General features: G+C 38.3%; 1 protein-coding gene across 1 annotated transcript in view; it reads left to right on the top strand.

The window, feature by feature from the left end:
• The window catches only part of PTPRN2 (protein tyrosine phosphatase receptor type N2), a 636,053-nt gene that overhangs the window by 246,320 nt on the left and 367,630 nt on the right, over positions 1-22,103 (top strand). The window contains exons 7-9 of the mRNA XM_066551162.1: positions 1,662-1,916; positions 3,267-3,307; positions 5,236-5,609. Of these exons, the coding sequence (XP_066407259.1) occupies positions 1,662-1,916; positions 3,267-3,307; positions 5,236-5,609 (670 nt within the window). The remainder of the gene's footprint in view (positions 1-1,661; positions 1,917-3,266; positions 3,308-5,235; positions 5,610-22,103) is intronic.

Here is a 22,103-nt window from a genome sequence, read left to right as displayed (position 1 = left end):
GTTTAAGCTCTTTTACTTTTTATGGACTAATTAGTTAAGGGAAAATGGCATTATTTTTTTCGATGAATTTTGGGTCAGGTCAGGGGAAATTAGTCTTTGCCTTGAGATGGAATTGGGGTTCTGATGGTGAGATGCTGATGGTGAGCTCTTCAGTTAAAACTGAGGGGTTCAAAAAATGACAGATGTGTCCAAGGTCTTGGCCTCTTATTCCCAATGAAAAATAATCCTTGGTGCTTGTCTCCCTGCAAAATCACAGATGTTCCACTGCCTCTTCCATGAAGGAGAAGTCTGTTAACTACTTTAACTTCTTTTCTAGTCTCCATGTACTTCTGCCTCCTTTGCTGTGAGGAAAAAGAAAAATCCTTATTTTTAGCCCTTCTTATGACATTGTTTTTCCCTGTTTCCCTACTTTTAAATTCACTTTTATGTGAGCCTGAAAGCTGACAGGACAGTCCCAAAGTCCTGCTTACAGATGATGAAGATGTCCAACCACTGGGCTTGACATGGATAGTGTTACTATTCAGAAAAAAGGTGGGATGGCACCTTCAAACTACTTATATGTAAATGCAGACATTCAACAGAGATGTAAGAGCAGCCCTTACTTTCCTCTTCCTACACAATACTATGTGAAAGAGTTTTCTTGCTTGCATGCATATGCATAAATATGTTAAATTTCTTATCAACATGAATAAGCAGAACAGAGGCATGATTGGAAATAGTTTTGGTGTGCTACAGTAAGCACTACATTAGGCTGAATTTTTCAGAGTTCTGCAGACTGATAGTGGAGATGCAATAAATGCAGTCAGAAAAGTGCCTTCCCTGGGGAGATGTTATGCTCTATCTTCTGACTCACCTTTAATACCCATTGTCCTTGAATTTCCTTACCTTCAAAACTTTTGTCACATCAAAGGTGTTTTGCTGTTTGGTTTTGTTATGTTTTTCTCAATGTGACTGGTAAAACATTCATAGCTGGCAAACCAAAACAAGTTCTATATATCTCTATATCATCTATACCTATATCGATAATCTATATATGAAAATATGTATTTGAAAAAAGTATATATGTTCCAAGAGAAATTAATAACATTTAGAAATTTTGTCCTTGACATATCCATGTATATAATGTATATTTATTTATATCCCCTTCTAATTGATGAGGAGCTTTTTGATTGAAAGACAAAATATCTGACTCATTTTTTCCCAGAACTCTGTACAACTTATATAGATATACTTGTGAAAGCAAATTACCAAAGAAAACTGATCTCTAGGAAACAGTAATGTTGTTTGTACTGTTTTGCAGCTAAAAAAAAAAAGAAATTAGGCTACTTTAACACTTGCTTTCAGTATTTTGAGTCAACTTAGACTAGGGAAGACTGTTCTTCTTGTAAAGAAAAAGTGGTAATTTCATGCCCTCTCTCTAGGAGGACTTTCTCGGTTATAATAGCATACATCCCCCTGTCCTGGCACAGATTCACCTGGTCATAAACTTCAACATCCATTAAGAATCCTCTGTTTTCTGTAAGGAATGCAGCACCTTCCTTTAAAAAGCAGATACTCTCCATGAAGGGAAAGCTATCTAAATTTTTTAGGAAAAATTAAAGATATAATCACATGTGTTTCATGTATGCAGCTAATTGTGCCCATGTTGTTTTCTGATCCAGAGGCACTGATTAAAAATGTATTGAAGGACCTAGAGAAACACCAAGTGAATGTGGAGAATCTCAGCTCAACAGAACTGGATGAAATCGCTGATACTATCGCCACTGCAATCCAAAGTGTTGACATCCAGGAAGAAACAGAAAAAAATGCTGGAAAAATTAGAGAAGACAAAACAGAAGCACAAATGAAGAAAGGAGATGCTCAAGGAAGGGCAGAGCTTCAGAATGGATTAATGGAAAACAGTGTTAATATACCAGGTATTTATTTTAGAAGTACAGCAAAAGACAGCTACCCTGATTTTCCTCTATTGCTTCACCTTAGTGCTAGACTTCTAAAAATCAGTTTTAAAGAAGGTGTGAGGGAAAGTTTCTGTATTTCCCAAAAGGCTTGGAATTTTAGATTGTTGTTTTCTTTTTACAGCAGGTTCTTCATTTACCAAAAAAAAAAAAATCTGTTCATGAACACTCGATCTTCAAGCTTCACAAACAAGATCACAAACCTACACATCCAATTATATTGAAATAAGAATTGCTTTATGCTGTGTGGTCTAATTTCCTCTTCTTGAAAATGAGATGCTTAAGCAAAATGATAACGGAAATTATTATATTACAAGATGTATTTCAAAATATGCAGAGAAAAAAGTTATGTTTTACAGATAATCATTTTTTACCATGCCACAGTTACTTGCAGAAGAAAATCTGTGACAAGTTACAGGTACAAACCCACTCATTCCCTTTCCTTCTTAGGGAATAAGAAGAGTTATTATGGTTATTTGTTTCTGTCTGCACACATATTTTCCTGGTGATGCAGATTCAGGAGCCACAGTAATTGCCATTAATGAGTGAAAATCACAGTGGAACATAAGTTACTGCTCATCCATTTTCTATTTTAGGAATGTTATAATATCTAGTATGCCAGAAATGTGTGCTGTAAGTCATAAAAAATGATTTTCACTGTTTTCATGGTGATATACTGAAATTCTTACTAGTTAGGGATATTCTGGTTATTCTGATTGCCAGATTTTGCTGTAGATTAAAAGGAGAAAACTTGAGGATTTCTCTTGAATCATGCTGAGAAGGATGAATGACATTGAGTTCATAAAGCAAAAAGCCAGTGTTATTTGACTGAGATTAAGGATGTGACTGAATATTATCACTGTAGTTAAACTGTAACATGATTTTGGTGAATGATATCTTTTGAAGTATGTAATTTTCTTCCACCAAAATAGGTATGAGGGAAATTTATATTTCCTTTTCCTTTACCATAAATGTCCATTCAGCAAGCTAGAGCCATTTTATTCTGTTTTTTTTCCTCAGATATTGGTAAACTGATATGATGATTTGACACTTAATTAGCAAAATAACACTATTACATTGGCTCTTGAAGTACTCTGTCTATTGATCTCACATTAATTTGCTATCAAAGCAGGGTTAGAATAACAATAATAAATTATACAGTGCTCCTTATTCTGCCCTTTCAGCTTTGATGTCTCAATGTTTAAATCACATAAAAAGACCACTGCTAAAAAGCAGCCTATGAGAAGCCTTTGCTTTGTATATGATGTTTGCCCTTCATAACTATATGTTTGTGCTTTTCATATCCTACAGACAATGGAGTGCACGAAGCCAGTGTGAGAAGTGATCAAGAGGTAGAGTACCAGTATTTTAACAAAACAAGTGTTCCATCTCAGAATATCAGGTTTCTGTGCAGTGAAAGACAAACACTTCTGAAATATGACTTGTTCTAAGTTTTTGTGTTCAAGTTATGCTTCAATAGCACACATGCTGTTTTGATGCATTAAAATATTAAATGAGCCTTTATTTAAACCTTAACCAAAATGGGTTTTGATATTCAAAAATAAAACTCAAGTCCTTTTTCCTCCCGTTTCAGTAATTTTTAAATAGACAGAATTTATAATAGATTCACAAATTTCAGAAAAAATCAGGGTTTTCCTCAAATTCGTAGATTTTGAGCAGTGAGGTGTTCTTGAAAATGCTTTTCCCCCCTGTCCTTTGGCTCTTGGTTCTGGGGAGGTATTTCAAAATTTCTAGGCATTAAATCTCATACCCTAGCTAGTAACACCAAAATTAGCATTTTAATCCAGATTACTCTTACAATATTCCTCCTGAGTCATTCTTTCAGATAACAACACACAATAATACAGTGCAGTATTTTCTCTGTGGTTTCATTTTGATCTGAAAATAACACATATAGGACTCCAAACATCACACATGCAGCTGGTTTGGAAAGAAAGACCTAATGCTTTCAGGTCATGCCACTAATGAATTTGACATTTAATACTAGACTTTCAAAAAGGCAACTTTAGCCCCCTAATGATGCACTGTTCATTACAGGATTTGGGATTGTAGAACCATGAAGGCACTTTTACATCCTTTTCCCCTCTGTAGAACAATGTTTTATATATACATATAGTGATCCTGATTCCTCTTCTGTAAGGAATTGGGACTTTGTAGGATGAGCTTGCAAATCACTGTCCAGTATCATAGAGAAACTGAGGCAGAAATTTCTTTAGCATGTATTGATTCTTTTGACTCCTATGGACTGCTGTCCAATATTTAGCCATTTTTGAGGTATATTCATCTTTCTTTTTCTCAGTTTCGTGGAGCAGAAAAATTTCAAAGAAATATTTTTTTAAAACTGTGTGAAACTTCCCCTACTATGTACTCTATCAAAAGCCAATACTGCAAAACTCATAAATGGGCAAATCCTCTTGTGTTTACAGTAAAATCTCTTTGGTCCTTCTACCAAGCAAGGGAAACACACATAGACAGAGTGGCAGGAGCTTTAAACACCCACATGAAAATCATCACGGAATGAAGTGCAGTAGTCACAACAGACTTACAGAGGATCTCATGTATAAATTTCTTAGTGACAGTTTAAATAGGGAATGTTTGAATAGAATTTATTGTGACACAGAGCATAAAGTGCCCATTTGCCATCATTTCCTCCCAAGTGCTTGGCTGCAATAAAGTTATGTAATGAAACTAGCTAATGAATTTTTCCAGGCACCTGTTTTGACTTTGGCTCATTTGCTTATTGTTGATTTATTAGACAGATTCTGGTTTTCTGTGCTCATATTTTTAGCTTGTTGGATCACTCACATACAATTTGTCACCATTTCTAGAGATGAAGAAGGAAAACAGAATTGGTGATATAATATCTGTTCCTTTTCTGGTGTTATAGCTTGTGAGACCCAAGAGTTAAGAAAGTTTCCAGGCCCAACCCAGGAATATTGATGGACATTTCTATGTTTTCTCCTTTTCATTAACTTAGCAAATAACAAAGTTTCATTTTTGTCAATACTTAGACACACAGACACGTGGAAACCACTGGAAAAAATATAGTGGCATAATTTATGCTCCTTTATTATTACTGAATAAATAGCATGGTCTTAACATAGTCTAGCAGCCTACAGAAATTAAGAAAATGACCATGCAACAGTTGTATGAGTAGACTCTACTATATCAATAAGAGTTTGAAAAAATTATATCCAGGTTTGGTGAGTATAACCTTCCTGTGTTTAGTTTTAAAACTAATATTATTCTTTTAATACAGGAGAACATGGCAAAACTGATTAGATTCTTGAATGAGAATGCACTAGCTGAAAAGATGCATAAAGACCTTATTCCTGAAGAACCTGCAAAGACAGAAACTAAGAAATCTGAAGAAACTGACCCTTCTTCCTCAGAAGAAACAAATGCTGGTGTGGAAAATGTAAAAAGTGAGACTTTCTCAAGGGAGCTGACAACTGCAAAGAGCAGTGAATCTGACTCCGAAGACCCAAGCCAGACCAGCTACTGGATTAAGGATACTTTAATGCAGGAAGGAAACTCATATGAAAAGCCTCAGAAAAACACAGGACAAGGCTTACAACTTGAAGTGAAATCTTCTCAGGAGGAAGAATATGGCTATATTGTGACAGTGAAAGAGTAAGTACAGCAGCCAATTTGAATGGCATTTTTAACTGAGGAAAAGATAAAGTCATTCCACCTAGTGAAATATGAATGTACAAGAGGAAAATGCCACAGGCCTGATTTTTAATACATCTGAAACTGTTTGGAACCCGTTCAGTACTTTGATGAAAATACAAGCAAACAGTTCCGTTTTCTTACAGTTGCCTTTCCTCCCTTGCAGGAGACATTAAAATTGTAGGTCTTTCGCTCAGACCTCTCTCTATCTTCTCATGTTCTAGTGACCTTCCAATATGTCAGTAAGTGTGCTTATGGTTAGGATGAGAGCTTTAAATATTTGACTTGAAAGTAGTCTAAATATCAATGCCTGAGTCATTCTTTCAGATAACAACACACAATAATACAGTGCAGTATTTTCTCTGTGGTTTCATTTTGATCTGAAAATAACACATATAGGACTCCAAACATCACACATGCAGCTGGTTTGGAGAGAAAGACCTAATGCTTTCAGGTCATGCCACTAATGAATTTGACATTTAATACTAGACTTTCAAAAAGGCAACTTTAGCCCCCTAATGATGCACTGTTCATTACAGGATTTGGGATTGTAGAACCATGAAGGCACTTTTACATCCTTTTCCCCTCTGTAGAACAATGTTATATTTAATTAGTGATCCTGATTCCTCTTCTGTGAGAATCTGGGAATTTCTAGGATGAGCTTGCAAATCACTGTCCAGTATCATAGAGAAACTGAGGCAGAAATTTCTTTAGCATGTATTGATTCTTTTGACTGTCCTCAACCTATTAATGGGATTGAAGGCAATAGGATTGTGGAGGATTCTTGTTTTTACTATACTGTGTTGCATTGAAATGCATGTGGCTGCACATTAGAAACAGACCAGAAACTGGTGGAATACCCTTTAACTGCACTTCTTCATTCCTGCCCTGGAATGTTATGTGAAGCAGTACAAGACAGTTGTTCCCCAGCTCAGCACTACTTCCCTACTTCCCCCAGCTCTTTTAACTCATATCAATCTGGAAGACTCCTTTATTCCAAAGAGTTTCATGATGACACCATCTCTTTTGACTATCCAGACTTATTTGGCTCATAAATGCAGTAAAGTTTAGAACTGCCAGAGCTCTGGGAAATGGGAGACATTCTGAATTTCAGTGTTCACAACCTGGAGATTCTTCACTGTATCATCTTACCTGGTGTTCTTCCTAGCTAGTCTGCCACTGATGGGTTTTCCCTGAATTATGTCTGTTATTATTCAGTGAAACTTGCTGAAGAAGGTCATTTGTCCAAAGATTTTTGGTTCTTGAGGAGCTCCTATACACAAATATAATTTACCTTCTTTACCATTTTTAATGGTTTTCAGCTGGCTGGATGGCCAGACCCAGAGAGTGGTGGGAAATGGAGTTACAGCCACAGTTATAACTCTGGGTGCACACCAGTGTGCTCCACAGGGCTCAGTACTGACGCCAGTTCTGTTTAACATCTCTGTTGATGATCTGGATGAAGGGCTCAAGTGTGTCCTCAGTCAGTTTTCAGCTGGAAACCAAGGGAGAGAGGGAGTGTTGATCTTCTGGAGGGCAGGAAGGCTCTGAGAGAGAAAAGCCTCAACTTGCACCAGGGGATGTTCAAATTATATTAGGATTATTAGTATATTAGGAAAAACTTGACAAAAGGGTTGTCAAGCTTTGAAACAGGCTGCCCTGGGAAGTCACCATGGTTGGAGGTATTTAAAAGGCATGTCCCTGTGTCACTTAGGGACACAGTTTAGTGGGGGATTTGGCAGGGGTGGGTTAACAGTTGGACTCAATGATCTTGGAAGTCTTTTCCAACCTAAATATTTCTATGATCCTATGATTCTGCTTAGATAGCTGACATTTGTGGGGAGATCCATTCCCTGTTAGCTTCTGAGGTTTTGCAAGCATGATCCAAGGAGGTATTAGCACTGCTGCACTGAACTCCATGAAATGCTAAGAAGATGCCAGCATTTAATTGTGCCACAAACCAAAGATAAATATTTTCATCTAATACTTGAAGTAAAGTTTTGTGATACTTTATAGACTTGTCAAAATGGCAGTCTGATTGTCAATGCAAGAACAGTGGGTCACTCCTGCTGTGTTTGTCAAGTGACCTTTCAGATGGTTGCAGCCCTGCAATCCATACCAATCCATATTATCCATCAGCGCTGAGCTTTGGAATGAATTGACACTTTCAGTGTAGAAAATTGCCCAGCAAATCCTCCACTGTGCTGCTTCAGTACTTTGTTATTCTGAGAAACCAATCAAGTTGGTGATTTACTTTGTTTACTCTCTTCTCTTTCAAAAAATGGCTATTCTACCACTGGAGTATTTGTGTAACATTTTTTCCTTTCTCAGTGTAATTGCTTTCAAATGTTTTATTAATTTTAACTCTAAAATTTCAAAGTAATCTTATTTTTTAAAAGTAATCTATGGGATGTTATTTTAATTTATATTCTACTCTTGCCATAGTTATAAAGTATCTCTGTTATAGTTGGGATACATCAGTGTGAGCTCTCTCTTGCCTTTGGACTTTTTTATTTTCTGAAGTTCTAGTTCTTCACATTTGGGAAACTTTTTTTTTTTGTTAAAAACCATGCCAGTCCTCCCATTTGTTTGGCAGTATGTGCTCTATAATAAGGGCCTAGATCCCACAATCAAAACATTTACACAGTGTTTGGTCTCCTGAGTGTCTTATGAGGAAACCTAAAGCCTGACTTTTCTGAAAATGTAGTTCTTACCACCTCCAGTAAATCTAAATGTAAGCTGCTGCATGCTCAGCAGTTTAAATAGCCAAGCTGGCATGCAGTTTCTCAAATATGAGATTGAGGAGCTAGACTTAAATGCACTAAAAGAAATCCTAGTTTGAAAGTTCATCTCTTTCCACTGCTTATCACAGAGTCTTTCAAGCTTCAAAATCAAGTCATGCTTGTCTGAAGCCATGCTTGGACACCTAGTGCAGAGCAACCCATCCTGTTTTGTGATTTATCAGAGGGCTCGTACTTGAAGTTTTTCATACAAAGACTAGATCACAGACAGCTCATGGCAGCTCTCTCAGCTTGTGAGCCAACTTCTGGCATTGTTGTGTTAGGCATTTCCAGGGTAGTTCATGTTTTGTCATATGTTAGCTCTCAATTGCAGACTGTCTATGTAAGATTGCATGGGTTGTAAATCTGTTCACACCACGTTAACTGAGTTGGATGCTGCATGCATGGCCCTGCATTTCATTGGAGGTAGCTGCAATTCTGCTCAGGTGCTGGGAAGAAATGGGGCTTGTGTTCATAGTGTAAAATTGCTGTGGAATATGATTAGTCTGACCCATTTAACGTGCTGAAGGGTTGGGTTAATTGCAAATGCTTGATGTTATTTCTCCACCTTTACAAATGTGATAAATGATACTGCTTTGCATATAATGATTACTTTCCTCAGGATGGCATTCGGGTTAGGACCCTGAAGCTGGGTTGTGCAGAAGTCTTGGTTTATTCCTCAAGTTTTCTGTTTTCCTAGGCATATCATTAAATACTTGTATTTTTATGATCTTCATTATTTTTCCCTTACCAGGTGGAAACATTTTAATTGCATTTAAAAATTAAATTTAAAATAAATAGGAAAAATTAATCACAATATCTACAGCAATGAAACAGGGGTGATATTGTTTTCACTTGCTGGATCTTGATGTTTCTTAGAAGCTGAGCATTTATATTCCATGAGGCTTTGCAGCTCTTTCTAGAAAATAATAACAGAATGTTCTTGTTTTTTAATACATCTATTCAAAAAGAAAAACGGATTTGTTCCTCTCTGTATATCTCACTGTCCTTTTTGAAATCATTATTTTACTTACAAGTGCACTTTATTAAGGGAAAGAGATTTGTTCATATTCTTCACTTAATTTCTACAACTGCCTTTAAAAACGAAGAGAAATTATAAATACATAAAAACCAGAAAATCTGTTGCTACTGAAGTCTGTTAAAATCACCAAAGAACAGCATTGCTGACATTAGAAAAAGTAAAATTTTTATCTCTGATTTTTTACTTCCCTTATATAACTCTTCCCTTGCATAAGTAAGTTCCATAAATGTCCATAATTGATTTTAAAGCCAAAGGTTTTGCTTCTGACAACATAGCTTGACCCCCTATCTGAATAACATATGTAGAAAATCTTTTCCTGTGAAATTATCCAGTAGGTACAATTTGGTCTTTGTGTCTCAGCACCAAAACCTGTAGAGAGACATAATTCTAGAATTTTCTGGTGCCAACTCTTCATGCATAATTATATATGGTCCCTAGAGTTTTCTAGACATGAAATCTTTCTTCCATCTATAATTCTCCAGTTTCCTTGTGATTCTTAGAAAGTGACAGAGATCATATCCCCCATATTACTGCTTCACTGCCTCAATTTTGATATTATATATTCCCATAGGAAAATGATGCTTCATGCTTCCTATTCATCCACAAGAAAATAACAGGGAAGCAGTAGTTAATCTGGCTTTGTCACAGAGAGCAATAAATACTGCTTTTTTTTTTTTAATGCTGTGTTCAGCTTTGTATATTTTTATTATCTGTTATATGCACAGAGACATGATAATCTGTTCTACTTCACCTGCCCTTGGCTTTTGTGCTTTCACAATCTGTTGAAATACATTGTGACAGAACATGATTCTCACCTGCTGATGCAGATAATTTTACAAGAGAAGAGTCCTTCCCGGTGTCCATCTTTCCCTCCTCGAAGGGCTTTGCTTTTGCACATGTTTTCCTCTCATTTCTTTGGGACCAGCTCTGCATTTTTAGCTCTAGAGGAACATAGAGAGAAAATTTTCTAATTAATGTACCTGGTGACCAGCCAATCTGCTGCACTAATGACTAATGGCAAGCATTCACTCTGGTCCTGATGCAGCGGGCAATTTTGGGATTGTGCCTGGAGCCCTCAGTAGCCCCACAAGAACTCCCTCAGACCTGTATTACTCCACTTAGCTGAACAGGAGTGGCTGCTGGCCTGCTTTCCCAGGCCAGGCATTCCCTGACACTCTCATTGCTCTTTTCATGCCTCTGTGCTACTCTAGCATCCTAGGTTTGGGTCTTCCATGCCAGGTCTTTGGAAGAGCAGCTGGTTCAGGTACTCCACCACCTCTCAGTGAGCAGGTTCAGATCACTCTGCTGACTCCAGGCTATAGAGCTGCACATTAAATATGCCCAAACTAAGGATGGGGCTGGAGACTGTGCTTTGTTTTTATAAACAGTGGGAGTCCTTAAAACCCTGAGATGCTGCAAAATCTCACAATAACATATGGTCAGTTCTTCTAAGATGACACAGTGCTTTTTGGGTAATTACCATTCAGGTCGTTATGAAAAAGTAATGAATTTTAAACTTTTGAAATGAGTGAGAACAAGAACACCAAAGATCAGGATTCCTGGGAATGTAGCATACTGAATCAAAGTGCAATCTATTATCTGACAGTACTTTTTCATCAGTGCTGTTCTGCCCAGTCCTGGGATGTAAAAATGCCATCATTTAATTTTCATACCTTTTTTTTTTTTTTCAATTTCTTAACTCACATTTTGTGTACAAAATGTAAATGTTCGACCACTAAAAATTAGAATGAAGTAATTTCAGAAATAGAAAATCAGTGAATAAATTTGAACAGAAGTTCTCTGGGCAGCCTGTGCCAGAGTCCCACTGAAGAATCTCCTCCTAACATCTAACCTAAACCTATTCTCTGTTAGTTTGAATTCATTCCCCCTTGTTCTGTCACTACACTTCCAGATGAAGAGCCCCTTCTGATTTCCCTGTAGGTCTCCTTCAGACCTGGAAGGCTGCCTTGAGGTTCCCACACAATCTTCCATTCTCCAGGCTGAACAATCCAAGCCTCCTCAGCCTGTCCTCAGAGGGGAGGTGCTTAATCCTCTTTATGAACGAGTATTTATTTCTTCAATTCCTTTTTTGAACACTGTACTGTTGGATATTCTTTATCATTTTGCATTATAAATTGGTCTGGACTTTGTGCTGCCTTGAAGGAAGGTGGAAGATATGAAGGAAAGGAAAGAATTTAAAAGTCAAAAGTGCATTAAAATGTGTATCATCATTTGTCCTCAATCTCATTTACTAATTACTTGTATGAAGAAGTAATTTGATATGAAAAAACAGGTTTACATTTTCAAGGCTTTTTTCAATCAGAGATTCAGGATGCATGACAAGTGAACCCTGTAGCTGTTTCCAGCATTCAGATTAAAATGCATTAGGGAGTACTTTGGTGGGGTCCATTTCAGCCTCAGAAGGGAGGGCAACACAATCATGGCACAGATTATTGCCATTATTTCTGTGCTTCTGCAGGCAACAAAGCATCTGTATGAATTTGTTACTATTAACACAGCTGGAGGTACTGAATGTTTGAAATAATGCAAGCACAGGCTGGCACAGTGTCACACTTTGATTATAACTCCAGAGATTTGGTCCTTCTCAACTTCTCTCTCACTCTCCTGTTTCCAGGATGCTGTTATCTCCTCTGACCTTCATAGCCCAACCACTGCCATTGATTTTTAGCAAGTGTCATTTGTGTTACAAATTGGTCTGGACTTGAATCTGTCTTGTATTAAGAGGTTTAGATTCACACTTACTGATGGTGGGAAAAGAGGGAAAAAAATTACAGAAAGTGGGAATTTGCTGAGCTGTCAAAACAGAAGTAAGCTTAAAAAGGTTTTATGGCTAATATAGCCTTTGAGGAAACAAGCATGAAAAAATGAAAGTGCAGCCCAATGCAATAAAATTGCAGTGTCCTTAAAATGATTACAATAACAGTGCTGTGAAGTCAGGCAGCTCTCAAACAATCCAGTGAATAGCTTTGTGCTTGAAAGTTATTTAGTTGTTCTCATGAATTCTGGATAAATGTGAGCCATTACAAAATTAATCATTATTTAACTTAATGTAAGACACAGACTGTGTTCAAACCAAAATGAATCCATGAAATGCATTCTCTTCCAAAGTCTTTAATGGAGATGTGTGTTCCAAGATATATGAAGTTACACTGAAGCATGGACAAAAAACTCAGACAGACAAGGCAGGCTGTTCCAACACCATGGACTTAAAGCATCAGTGCCCAGGACTTTTATTATAGATTATCAGATGAGTTACTCCCAGGGCACTTCCAGACAAGAGAAATAAATAAAATTTTGGTGTCTAAATTCTTTTTTAGCCTTGGTTGGCTCAGAAAGAATTTAATGGCAGCACTATAAAATTGGTATTAAAAATGTTCCCAGTAGTCCTTGCCATGGCACTTACCTCCTCTATGACCTGCAGCAAACCCCTTTAAGGTCTCCATTTCTTCTCTATTGTATGGATAATATGCATTGTTCTTGTGATGACTGAGACTTCCTTTGTGTCTAGGAAAAGAGGAGTAGGAGCTGGAGAAGGCTGGAGTTGATAGCTTTATACTGGTGGTTACCAGCCTGATGAGAATGGCAAAGTCAGTCAACTGTGTTGCCCTGTATTTTCCTACAGGCTCTGTGCTACCTGAGGTGGCAGGAGCACTTACTCCATCCTTGGGGCAGGAGTAGATGACACCCTTCTCCATTTATTCCCTCCTCAGGCAAATGTGGCATCCTTCCTTTGGATTGTGAGGTGTGTGGCTCAAAAGTTGGCTGTTGCCAGGCTTGGTAATGACCTTTCACATCAGAGAACAGTGGTGTTGGTGTACTAAAAAGTGCCATGAAGCTAATTCCCAGGAGACAGGAGTCAGTGGGAAGAGGGGAGTGAAAAACTCTAGTGAAACCTTGGTAAAGCTGTATCTGTTTGTGGCAGGACCATCAGCAGCCCTCCCATGCCTCAGTTACTACTGAAATTTGCACCCAAGGAGTTTCACATCAATCTATTTCACACATCAGTAGCTGAGTTTCCCATTATTTGGTTGTTAAAATATTTACTAATCTTGGCAGAGGAAAAAAAAATACAGAAAAAGAAAAGGGAAATTCAAAAGAACTAAACTGTGTCCTTAAAATAAAAGTTTCCCTAGTGTTGTTTACAGCTTCTCTGAGATGGAGAAGTGCTGTGGTCACAGACTTGAGACCACATTGATGATAAGCTGCTATTTAAAGCTACACAATTTAAGTCCTGCCTATTTGTATGTGAGGGCCACTGAGCCTGGGCCTCCAGGAGGCAGTGCCAGGGACCCTCTCTTCTCCTTCATGGCAGCACCACACATGGAAGACCCTCAGGTCCTCAGCACCTTCTGCTGAGATACATCAGACTCTCCCAGGAGAAAAGCTGCTGTCACAGCAAAACCACAAGTTGTAGCTACCCTTCAAATCAACAGGACATAAATGGGATGCTCTTCACACTGACTTTAAGGAGAATGAGTCACAGAGCAAGGGGCAGAGTGTCACTGAAGATTAAGAGCTGTTTATGAGATAGGAGAGAAAGATTTGTCATGAACTGCTGCTCCTCAGTGTGTACAGAGATTAGTGGTACCCCATTGGCAAATTGTCTCTGTTAGGAAGAACTATGGAGGATTTAGAAAAATTCCAGATGGATTTAAATACATTGAGGGATTAAGGAGTACAATGGTAGATGAGATTCAGCTGGAATAAGTGTAACAGAATAATAGACATTAACAAAAATAATACTTCGGGGGGAAAAAAGAAAAGAAAAAGCAACGTATTCTTTAAACTCCTTGTAGTCTGTGCTCTGAGGCTGTGAAAAATCTGAAGAAAAGATTTGTTGTATCTATATACATGAATACTGCTCTTCATATGGTGGCACATATTTTCAGACTTGAAAATTTAAAAGAAAGCATGCAAATCCTGAAGGCAGTGGCCCATTTCCCAACATTTCTAAAACACAAACTAGTGTAATACATATTGTAGGGAGATAGAATATAAGTAAATAAAGGTAGTATAGAAAGTAATCTTACTCCCCTAAAGAGTTGCAACTGGGTTAATTATTAAAGATTGGGAGCAGGCCTGATGTGAACAGGCCACAGCTGTAGCCAATAAGGAGAGTGTTATAAAAGAGTGGATTGGTTGGTTGGGGGTACTGGAGTCATTTGGCTGCTGTAAGGACAAAGATGAGAAAGTGCCTGGAGGAGCTGCCTACAATAAACATCAAGGAGGTAGAAAACTCTAGCAATATGGAACCCTTGCAATGCAATGACAATAGAACCCTTGTAATAAAATGACAACAACACATCACTGAGGTCAAGAGTTCAGGGGGAGATCTTTTTTAAAAGAGGGATTTTTCTAACTTTTAAGCAGATGCATAATCACAATAATTAATTGTTTCTAGAATTATAACCATAATCTTATTTAGTTTCAGAAGGAATGCTCTTGCTGCAGGGTGTAAGGCAAGAGGAATTCACTTCTGATATCTGTCTGTTCTTGGCCTAGGCTATAGTGCACATGTGACACATGGAGAGGGCTTGACTGATAATATTTTTAAACACAAGGTTCATGTGTTTCATGAGGATCATGTAAGGAAAACGTGGCACCATTCCTGACCTCTGGAGTCAGAGAATGAATCAGAGTGATTTTTTTCATGTATAATATTCTCATTTACTTGGTCAGGTGTTCCTAGTACTCTGGGGACAGAATATCTGTGTTTTGCTACTTTTTGACTGGGTTTTGGGCAAGTGCCTGAATAATGGCAATTTCATAGACACCCTTTCACCATTTAAGTTTTCCCTCAGGGAACTGAGGAAATACTATTTTTTGAATACTGTTACTGAATAACTCTCTTTATGTCTTTCAATCTTTCTTTTTTGATTGTTAGTGGTGTAAATACAACAATGCCCAAGCCAAAGAAAACAAAAGAACTAATGTTCATTAGAAACTAAAGTTTTTGTTTGTCAAAGTACTGTTTTTCCCAGGACAGATTGATTCTTAGGTGGTCCTTACAGAGGCAGATCCCAGCTGACCACTTCTCTTGTCCTCCCTCAGAATTTTTCCAAAATTATCTTGGACTTTATTTCTTAGCACTTACTTTTGGGCTATCCTGTATTTAGTGCTAGTTTTAGAAAATCAGGCAGTAGCATGTTCAAGGTGGTCTAAAATACCTCCAGTCTTGTGCTGGTGGCTGCTGCTGAGAGCTGACTCAGGGTCTGGGGTTAGCATGAACTGCTGGGAATGTGTTTGCTTCAGCACGGCTCTTCTCACTCCCAGCAGCAGGAACTGGAAATTGCTTTCCTGCTCTTTATCTTTTTGTCTTGACTGCTTTTAGCAGGCAAAGCAGTCATGGCTGGTGTGCACTAGCCCCTTGCCCATGACAGGCATTGCCCAGGTCCTGGCATTCCAGCTCCTTCACTTTTCCTTGCCAAGCAGTGCACTGAAAGGGGAGGTAGGATGGGAAAGAAATCAAGCCTGACACTGGGAAAGGAACCAAGCCTGATGCTGGCCCATGAAAGTGGGTGGTTAAAAATACAGAAGTCACCTGTTTCAACATTCCCCCTCTTGAATATTTAGTATTTTGTATTCATTAGAACAAGTAATAAGCAAATAGTTCCTAGCACACCTGTAAGTCATTTTACAGAAGCTCTGAAATACCTCCACACATCTCTGAGTCTCATCACTCAGCCTCAGCCCCATGACAGACATTCCTGTTCTTTTCCAGGCATGGAGGAAGGATGGCAGCTTGGCTGGAGCTGGCCAGGCTGCCCCTCCCAGCTTCCCACCAGCAGGGATTTTGCCTGCACCAGTCAAAGTCCATACTGCTGCCAAATGGTGTTAGCAGCCAGAGAAAACTGGTCCTCAACATGAGTCATCCTAAAGGCAGACTCCTTATTTGACTCTCTAATGCATTCCATGTGGTATTCAAGACTCATATTTCTGAACTTTGATTTTTCTTTTTTTAGGTTTAGCTTTTTATCTTCAGTACTAAGGAGACTGTGCTGCATATTAAGAAAGTGATACTGTTATAGACTGTTGTTCTGTCAGTGACAGGAAGATGATTTGTTGTCAATCAAAACAAAGATATTACTGAGAAATGGCCAGGTGGAACTTCCTTAAATAATTATTTTAAACTTTGAAATTCATCTTTCTTAAAATTCAGTATTTAAAAAGACTAGAGGGGAAAAAAATTACTCTCAGTAATTTTACTGAGTAAAAATTACTCTCAGTTCTCAGATCACTACTAAAAAAAATCTTCAGTATGAAAAACTGTTTGTGTCCAATAAGAGATTCCTGTTTGTGTCCATTAAGAGAAATATTGTTAAAAAATCTTAACTATAAACACTTGGAATAAGTATAGTGGTAGACAGGACCAACAAAATTATGTTTTTCAGATCAAAACTCAGATTAGCTCCTATAGTAAAGTACCACCACAAGAAGCCATGGATCTTTGGTGAACTCATCCAGGCAGGTCTTCTGGTTAGACTGTTTTTTTGCTAACAAGTGAATCTGTGGGATAAAGAACCAAATGAGAAAGAGTCTTATAATTCTAACCCAACACTTTGGCCTGCAGGGCATAATCTGTGTGTAGCTCTCATTGTTTAATAAAAGTTGATTACTGAAATTAAATTCTTCAACAGATTTCATCCATTCAGCTTCTGTTTTCAAGAGCTCTGGATATGTGCCTTGTTACCCATGCGTTTAATATCTTTTCCCTTTAAGGCACATTTCTAGGTGTAAAGCTGAAATGTGGTTATTTCAGAATTTACAGTGAAAGCCAGACTGACTCATTTAGGTACCAAACTGCTGGATGATGCTGCACATATTCCCCAAGGATGTCATCCACTTCATTTCACATCACTGAACTTCTTGAGAGACAGGTGAAGACATACCCACACGGGGAGGTAAGACACCTTCTTTCCTCCACTGATTAGAAGAGACCTTTGAAGACTCCAGAAGGCAGCCCAGACTGCAAAATATCTCCCTGTTTCACTGAGACATGCCAAACAAGTAGGATGTTCAGGGATCCAGCATGCCTAGTGCTGCTCTGCTGACAGGCACTGGGTCTAGGATCTTCTGTCTGTCGAGATTGAAGAGACCTTACTGAAGCAGTTTTAACTCCCACATACCAGAATGTACCAGAAATGCGAGGTAACATTGTCCCTCATCCTCTTGATGGCCCAGTGGTTTGTCTTCAGTCCTAAAAGCAACAGAGAAAGATAAATAATGCACAGAAGAGGACCTTAGTCTTGCAGCACTCAGGAGTAAGGAAGACTGCTGGTCCAAACTTAGTTTTTTGAGCATGTGTGCATTGAAAGTGGTTTTAAAGTCAGCATAAGTCTGAATAAAATGCCTCCTCCCCAAAAGTCCTAGATGCTGGTTTCAAGCTCTGCTTCATTCTCTGATTTAGATGTGTACTAAATACTATTCAAGCTGAGCTCAGGTGTACCCAAACTTTTGAACATTATGCTTGGGAGATAAATGGCAGTGTCCATGCCACTGTGTTCGAGTTTGGACAGCAAAAGAGGCTGGGTGTGAGTGGCATTTACCTGCCCAGAAAATACACTTAGTGCTGGGAGGATAGTGTAGTTAAGCATTCAGGCAACTTTGAGTCTGCAGAGAAATGCCTTACAATTTTATTGTAGCGCTCATCACTCTTGAAATTGGGCAAACTGGCCATCATTGCCTCTGTTCTGATCTAAGCAAATTTTAGGTGTATTGAACCCTACCTTACGTGAGATTTTACTGGGGATTAGACTGACATTTAGGTTTAAAGAGTGCAATTCCCAATGTCAGGCCCATTTCTGTACTGTATATTATTCTTCATTTTTGAAGAAAATGATTCAATTGAATTAATGTGACAGGGCTGACTGGATGTCCATCACAGTGCTGCATTACAATTGCTAAACAGAGTATTGGAAGGGCACTAGGTACAGTCTGGTAAAGACAATACATAATTTGAATGGCTGCACTAAGGGAGCATTTCAGAGTTCAGTGAGTGGGTTTCCAATGGCACTTGGCAATTGGAAGGAGGAAAAGCAAGTGAGAGCAACTGCTTGTGAGACTGACATAACCTCAGCATAACACAGAGCTACATGTTGTTCTCCTTGGGCTGAGAGCAGGCTTGGCAAACACCAGCAATCAAGCCATCTGTATAACTGCATCAGATTTCTTGCTACCAAAATGGTTCAATTTATGGGATTGTTTTGACAGGCATGTTGGGAAATACAGAACATATACTTTTCATCATTGTTTACTTCTGTTTTTCCTCTTGTTCCCTTTGACATTGCCCACTGGCTCATATTAGAGTTTGAGCTCCATTTAGCTCAGCATGCAGAGCTGGCCATGCTGCCAGTGTCCCCACAGAACTCCTCCTGTGCCTTCATTTACATGCTTCCTTTTTGTTCTTTAACCAGAAGGGGAAACTTTGAGCCTTGAATGCATAAATCATTAGGTCCAGGTCAAAAATAGGCCATTATTCAAAATGTTTGTTCTCACTCATCAGATTTGTACTTAATCTTGGGAATTTCTTGAAAACGTGGAATCCATTTGTAACATTGTTCAGAGAATTGGAGCATGAAGCTGAACTGGTTATGAGATCAGCATCCAGTATTCAGCACCACTTTTCTGTTAAAGTGGTCTAACTGGCCACTCATGAAGCAAGTCTGCTCCATAAGACTCTATTGGCCCACAGCAGGCCCTGAACAAGACTTCCAGCTCACCAGTGAGGCAGAACTTAACTTCACTGGGATCAGGGTGCTCCAAAGATGTTCTAAATCAGCAAGATGTGCTCTAAAATCAGTCAGAGGCCCGGTGCTACCATAGCTTGGAACAAAATTTTTAGTAGGGTAATAAGTGAAGTTTTTTAGTTAATTTTAAGGTGGTATAGTATTTGCTACTACATCTCCTTCATATTTGGTAGGGAGTGGTGTATAGAGCCAATAGTGTTGGTGCCTCTGCTGTTAGATCCAGAATGGATGCAAGTCAAATAATAACATTATTGTCTTTTATATAACAATGCCAGGCAGATGACAAGGAAATTTGGTGTAATTGCCTTCATTTTATGAACAGTGGAATTGCAGATTAGGAAGATGTCTTGGCTGCAGTAACTTGATAGACCTCTCTCAGATGAAGACATTCTATTCCTCATTAGTTACTTGTTTAGCTAGAGGTATTCTCTCATTTTTATGTATAAAACCACTGAAGACAGTGGGATTGTTTAGACTAAAAAATAAAAAAAAAAGGCTAGCATTACTATACATTTTTATCTGGAACTGAGGAGAAACTCACTTAATGGGATTGTTCCAAGTTGTGCTAACTTCCTGGGAGCAGATTTTAAAAATTACTTCTCATCACTGCATTTTTCTTGTAAATTGAAAAGTTAAATTTTAATGGTCAATAGCAGAGGAAGATTATCATTCAGTGTTCTATTATTTAAATTACCTCTGTAAGTGGATTGCGCCTTAAAATATTTCTGTTTTCAGCTTTGTCACTGGGAGGGACCTAGACACTGGAAGATACAAAATCTTATTTTCACCAGACAATCTAATTTTCTGGTATTCAATGTCCAGTACACTTTGTGGAAACACTTTGACAATTACATAAAGTTGGGTTTCCAAATCCACTCCTGAGCATTTAAATGGATTGCACTAATTTTCAGAAGTGCTCATCTGCTCACATTAAAGTTAAGAGATATTTATTCCTGTGCTTTCATTTCAGATTCATCTCTTAATAAAACAGCTTTATAGGCTAGATCCTGCCTTTTTTGATTTGGTTGTTTGGTTTGGGTTTTTGGGGGTTTTTTTGTGTTGGACAAAACTCCTGATGAACTTATAGGGAGCTGATTGGCTCAGGATTATTTTAGGTCAATCTAGTAGATCTGAATTGGATGATTTTTTTTTTTACATGATTAAACTGGATACAGAAGTTTTCACAACTATGTCATGATGTTAAATCATGAAATCAGAGTCTTGAACTGAGCTGGGGAGTCATTTCATCTGAAGGGATAATGCAGTATTACCATATAATATTGGCTATTTTTAGCAGAGGTATAAGCCATATTCTCCAGGAGGTATAACATATATTCTCCAGAAGGTATAACAAGAGCCCTGCCCTGAAAAGTGAGATCAAACAAAAGCAGTAGTGAAATATTTTGCAGATGACACTACGAAAGACTTTGAAACTATATCTATCAATCTATGTATCTTTATAAACCCCAAAGGAAGTATTTATATTTCATTCCCCACTTATTTATTCATTGTCATTAGTGTGTCAAAGTTATTCTACCAATAATATGAGATAGAGATTGGCATCTGAGTGAGCCAGAGTTCTGCTACTGATGCAGTAGGGTCTGAATCTATCAACTAAAAAAATAACAATTAGGGTAGCACTTACAGGTAGAGATGTTATTAGAAGATAAAGCAATGGAAGGAAGTACATTATACATGAATTTTATATACCTTCTGACTCTCTTTTCATCTTCCAAGAGAGCTAGAGATGGAAACTTAAAAAGGACCTCAAAAGAATTATTTTAAACAGTGAGATGTATCACATTTCCTTTTAGCTGCTGTTATTAGTTACCTTGAAAGAAGGTGCAAAAGAGAAATCTACAGCAAATTGAATGAGAGTAAAGGTATGAAACCTGAAGTAAGCACTGTCTCAAGATGTCAGCTGGCAAGATCTATATAATCTGCAAAAAGGTGCTGTGCCATCCAGCAGTTGACTCTTCCTAAGGCCAAAATCTAGCCTGAAGGTGTGATCAGAGACCTTCAAGGCAATAAAAAAAAGTAATACTAAAATCAAATCATAGAATCAAAGGATATCCTAGTGGGATGGGATCCATGAGGATCACAGAAGTCCAATTCCTGCCCCTGCACAGGACCCCCCAAAAATCATGCCAAGTACCCAAGAATATTGTCCAAGCACTTCTTGAACTCTGCTGAGAGTGCGTGACCTGGGAGCCTGTTCCAGTGGCCATCAGGCAGGGTGTTAAAGGCACTGCAGAAACCATTTGTTTTCCTGGACATAGAAAGGGTTAGCCAGCCTCAGGAGAGCTTGGAAAATGTAAATAGCATCCATGAGAGGTCCTTTTTGTGCTTTCTTTTCTTTTTTTTACCAGCTCATGCTTTGTATCTCTGAGGCATATCTAAATTGTGATTTCTGTCTTAAGGATTCGCTGTTACTGGTGTTCTGAACTACCTTATCACACACTCCTGGAAGAAAATGCTTTGAATTGGACCTGCCTTGGCCCTGGAATGTGAGGGGCCACAACCCGGGGACTCCCTCTGTGCTGTACTGCACTGCTTGGAGTGCCAGCAAGGCCCAGCACCAAAGGAGTTCCCAGATCCCCCACTGGGAACTGCACTGACCATCTTTACAGATCAGAAAAAGCAGTGTGAACCCTACCCACAAGTTTTCTCCAAGTCTTTGGCCTTGATAAAATCTTTCAGTTGTCAGAGTTGTCTAAAGAGCCTTCTTTCTAGTGTTACAACTTCAGTCTAGAGTGTCTCGCTATTTGTGAGACACTTATCTCAACACTTATTTTTGTCTTTCTTTCTTGGTTTGCCTAACACTTCCTATTGAATTAATTCCATAGTTGTTGAACCCTCACAGTCA

This window comes from Molothrus aeneus, chromosome 1 (genome assembly GCF_037042795.1).
Source record: "Molothrus aeneus isolate 106 chromosome 1, BPBGC_Maene_1.0, whole genome shotgun sequence".
NCBI lineage: Eukaryota > Metazoa > Chordata > Aves > Passeriformes > Icteridae > Molothrus > Molothrus aeneus.
The sequence above is the reverse complement of the archived record's forward strand: the minus strand, read 5'-3'. Positions and strand labels throughout refer to the sequence as shown.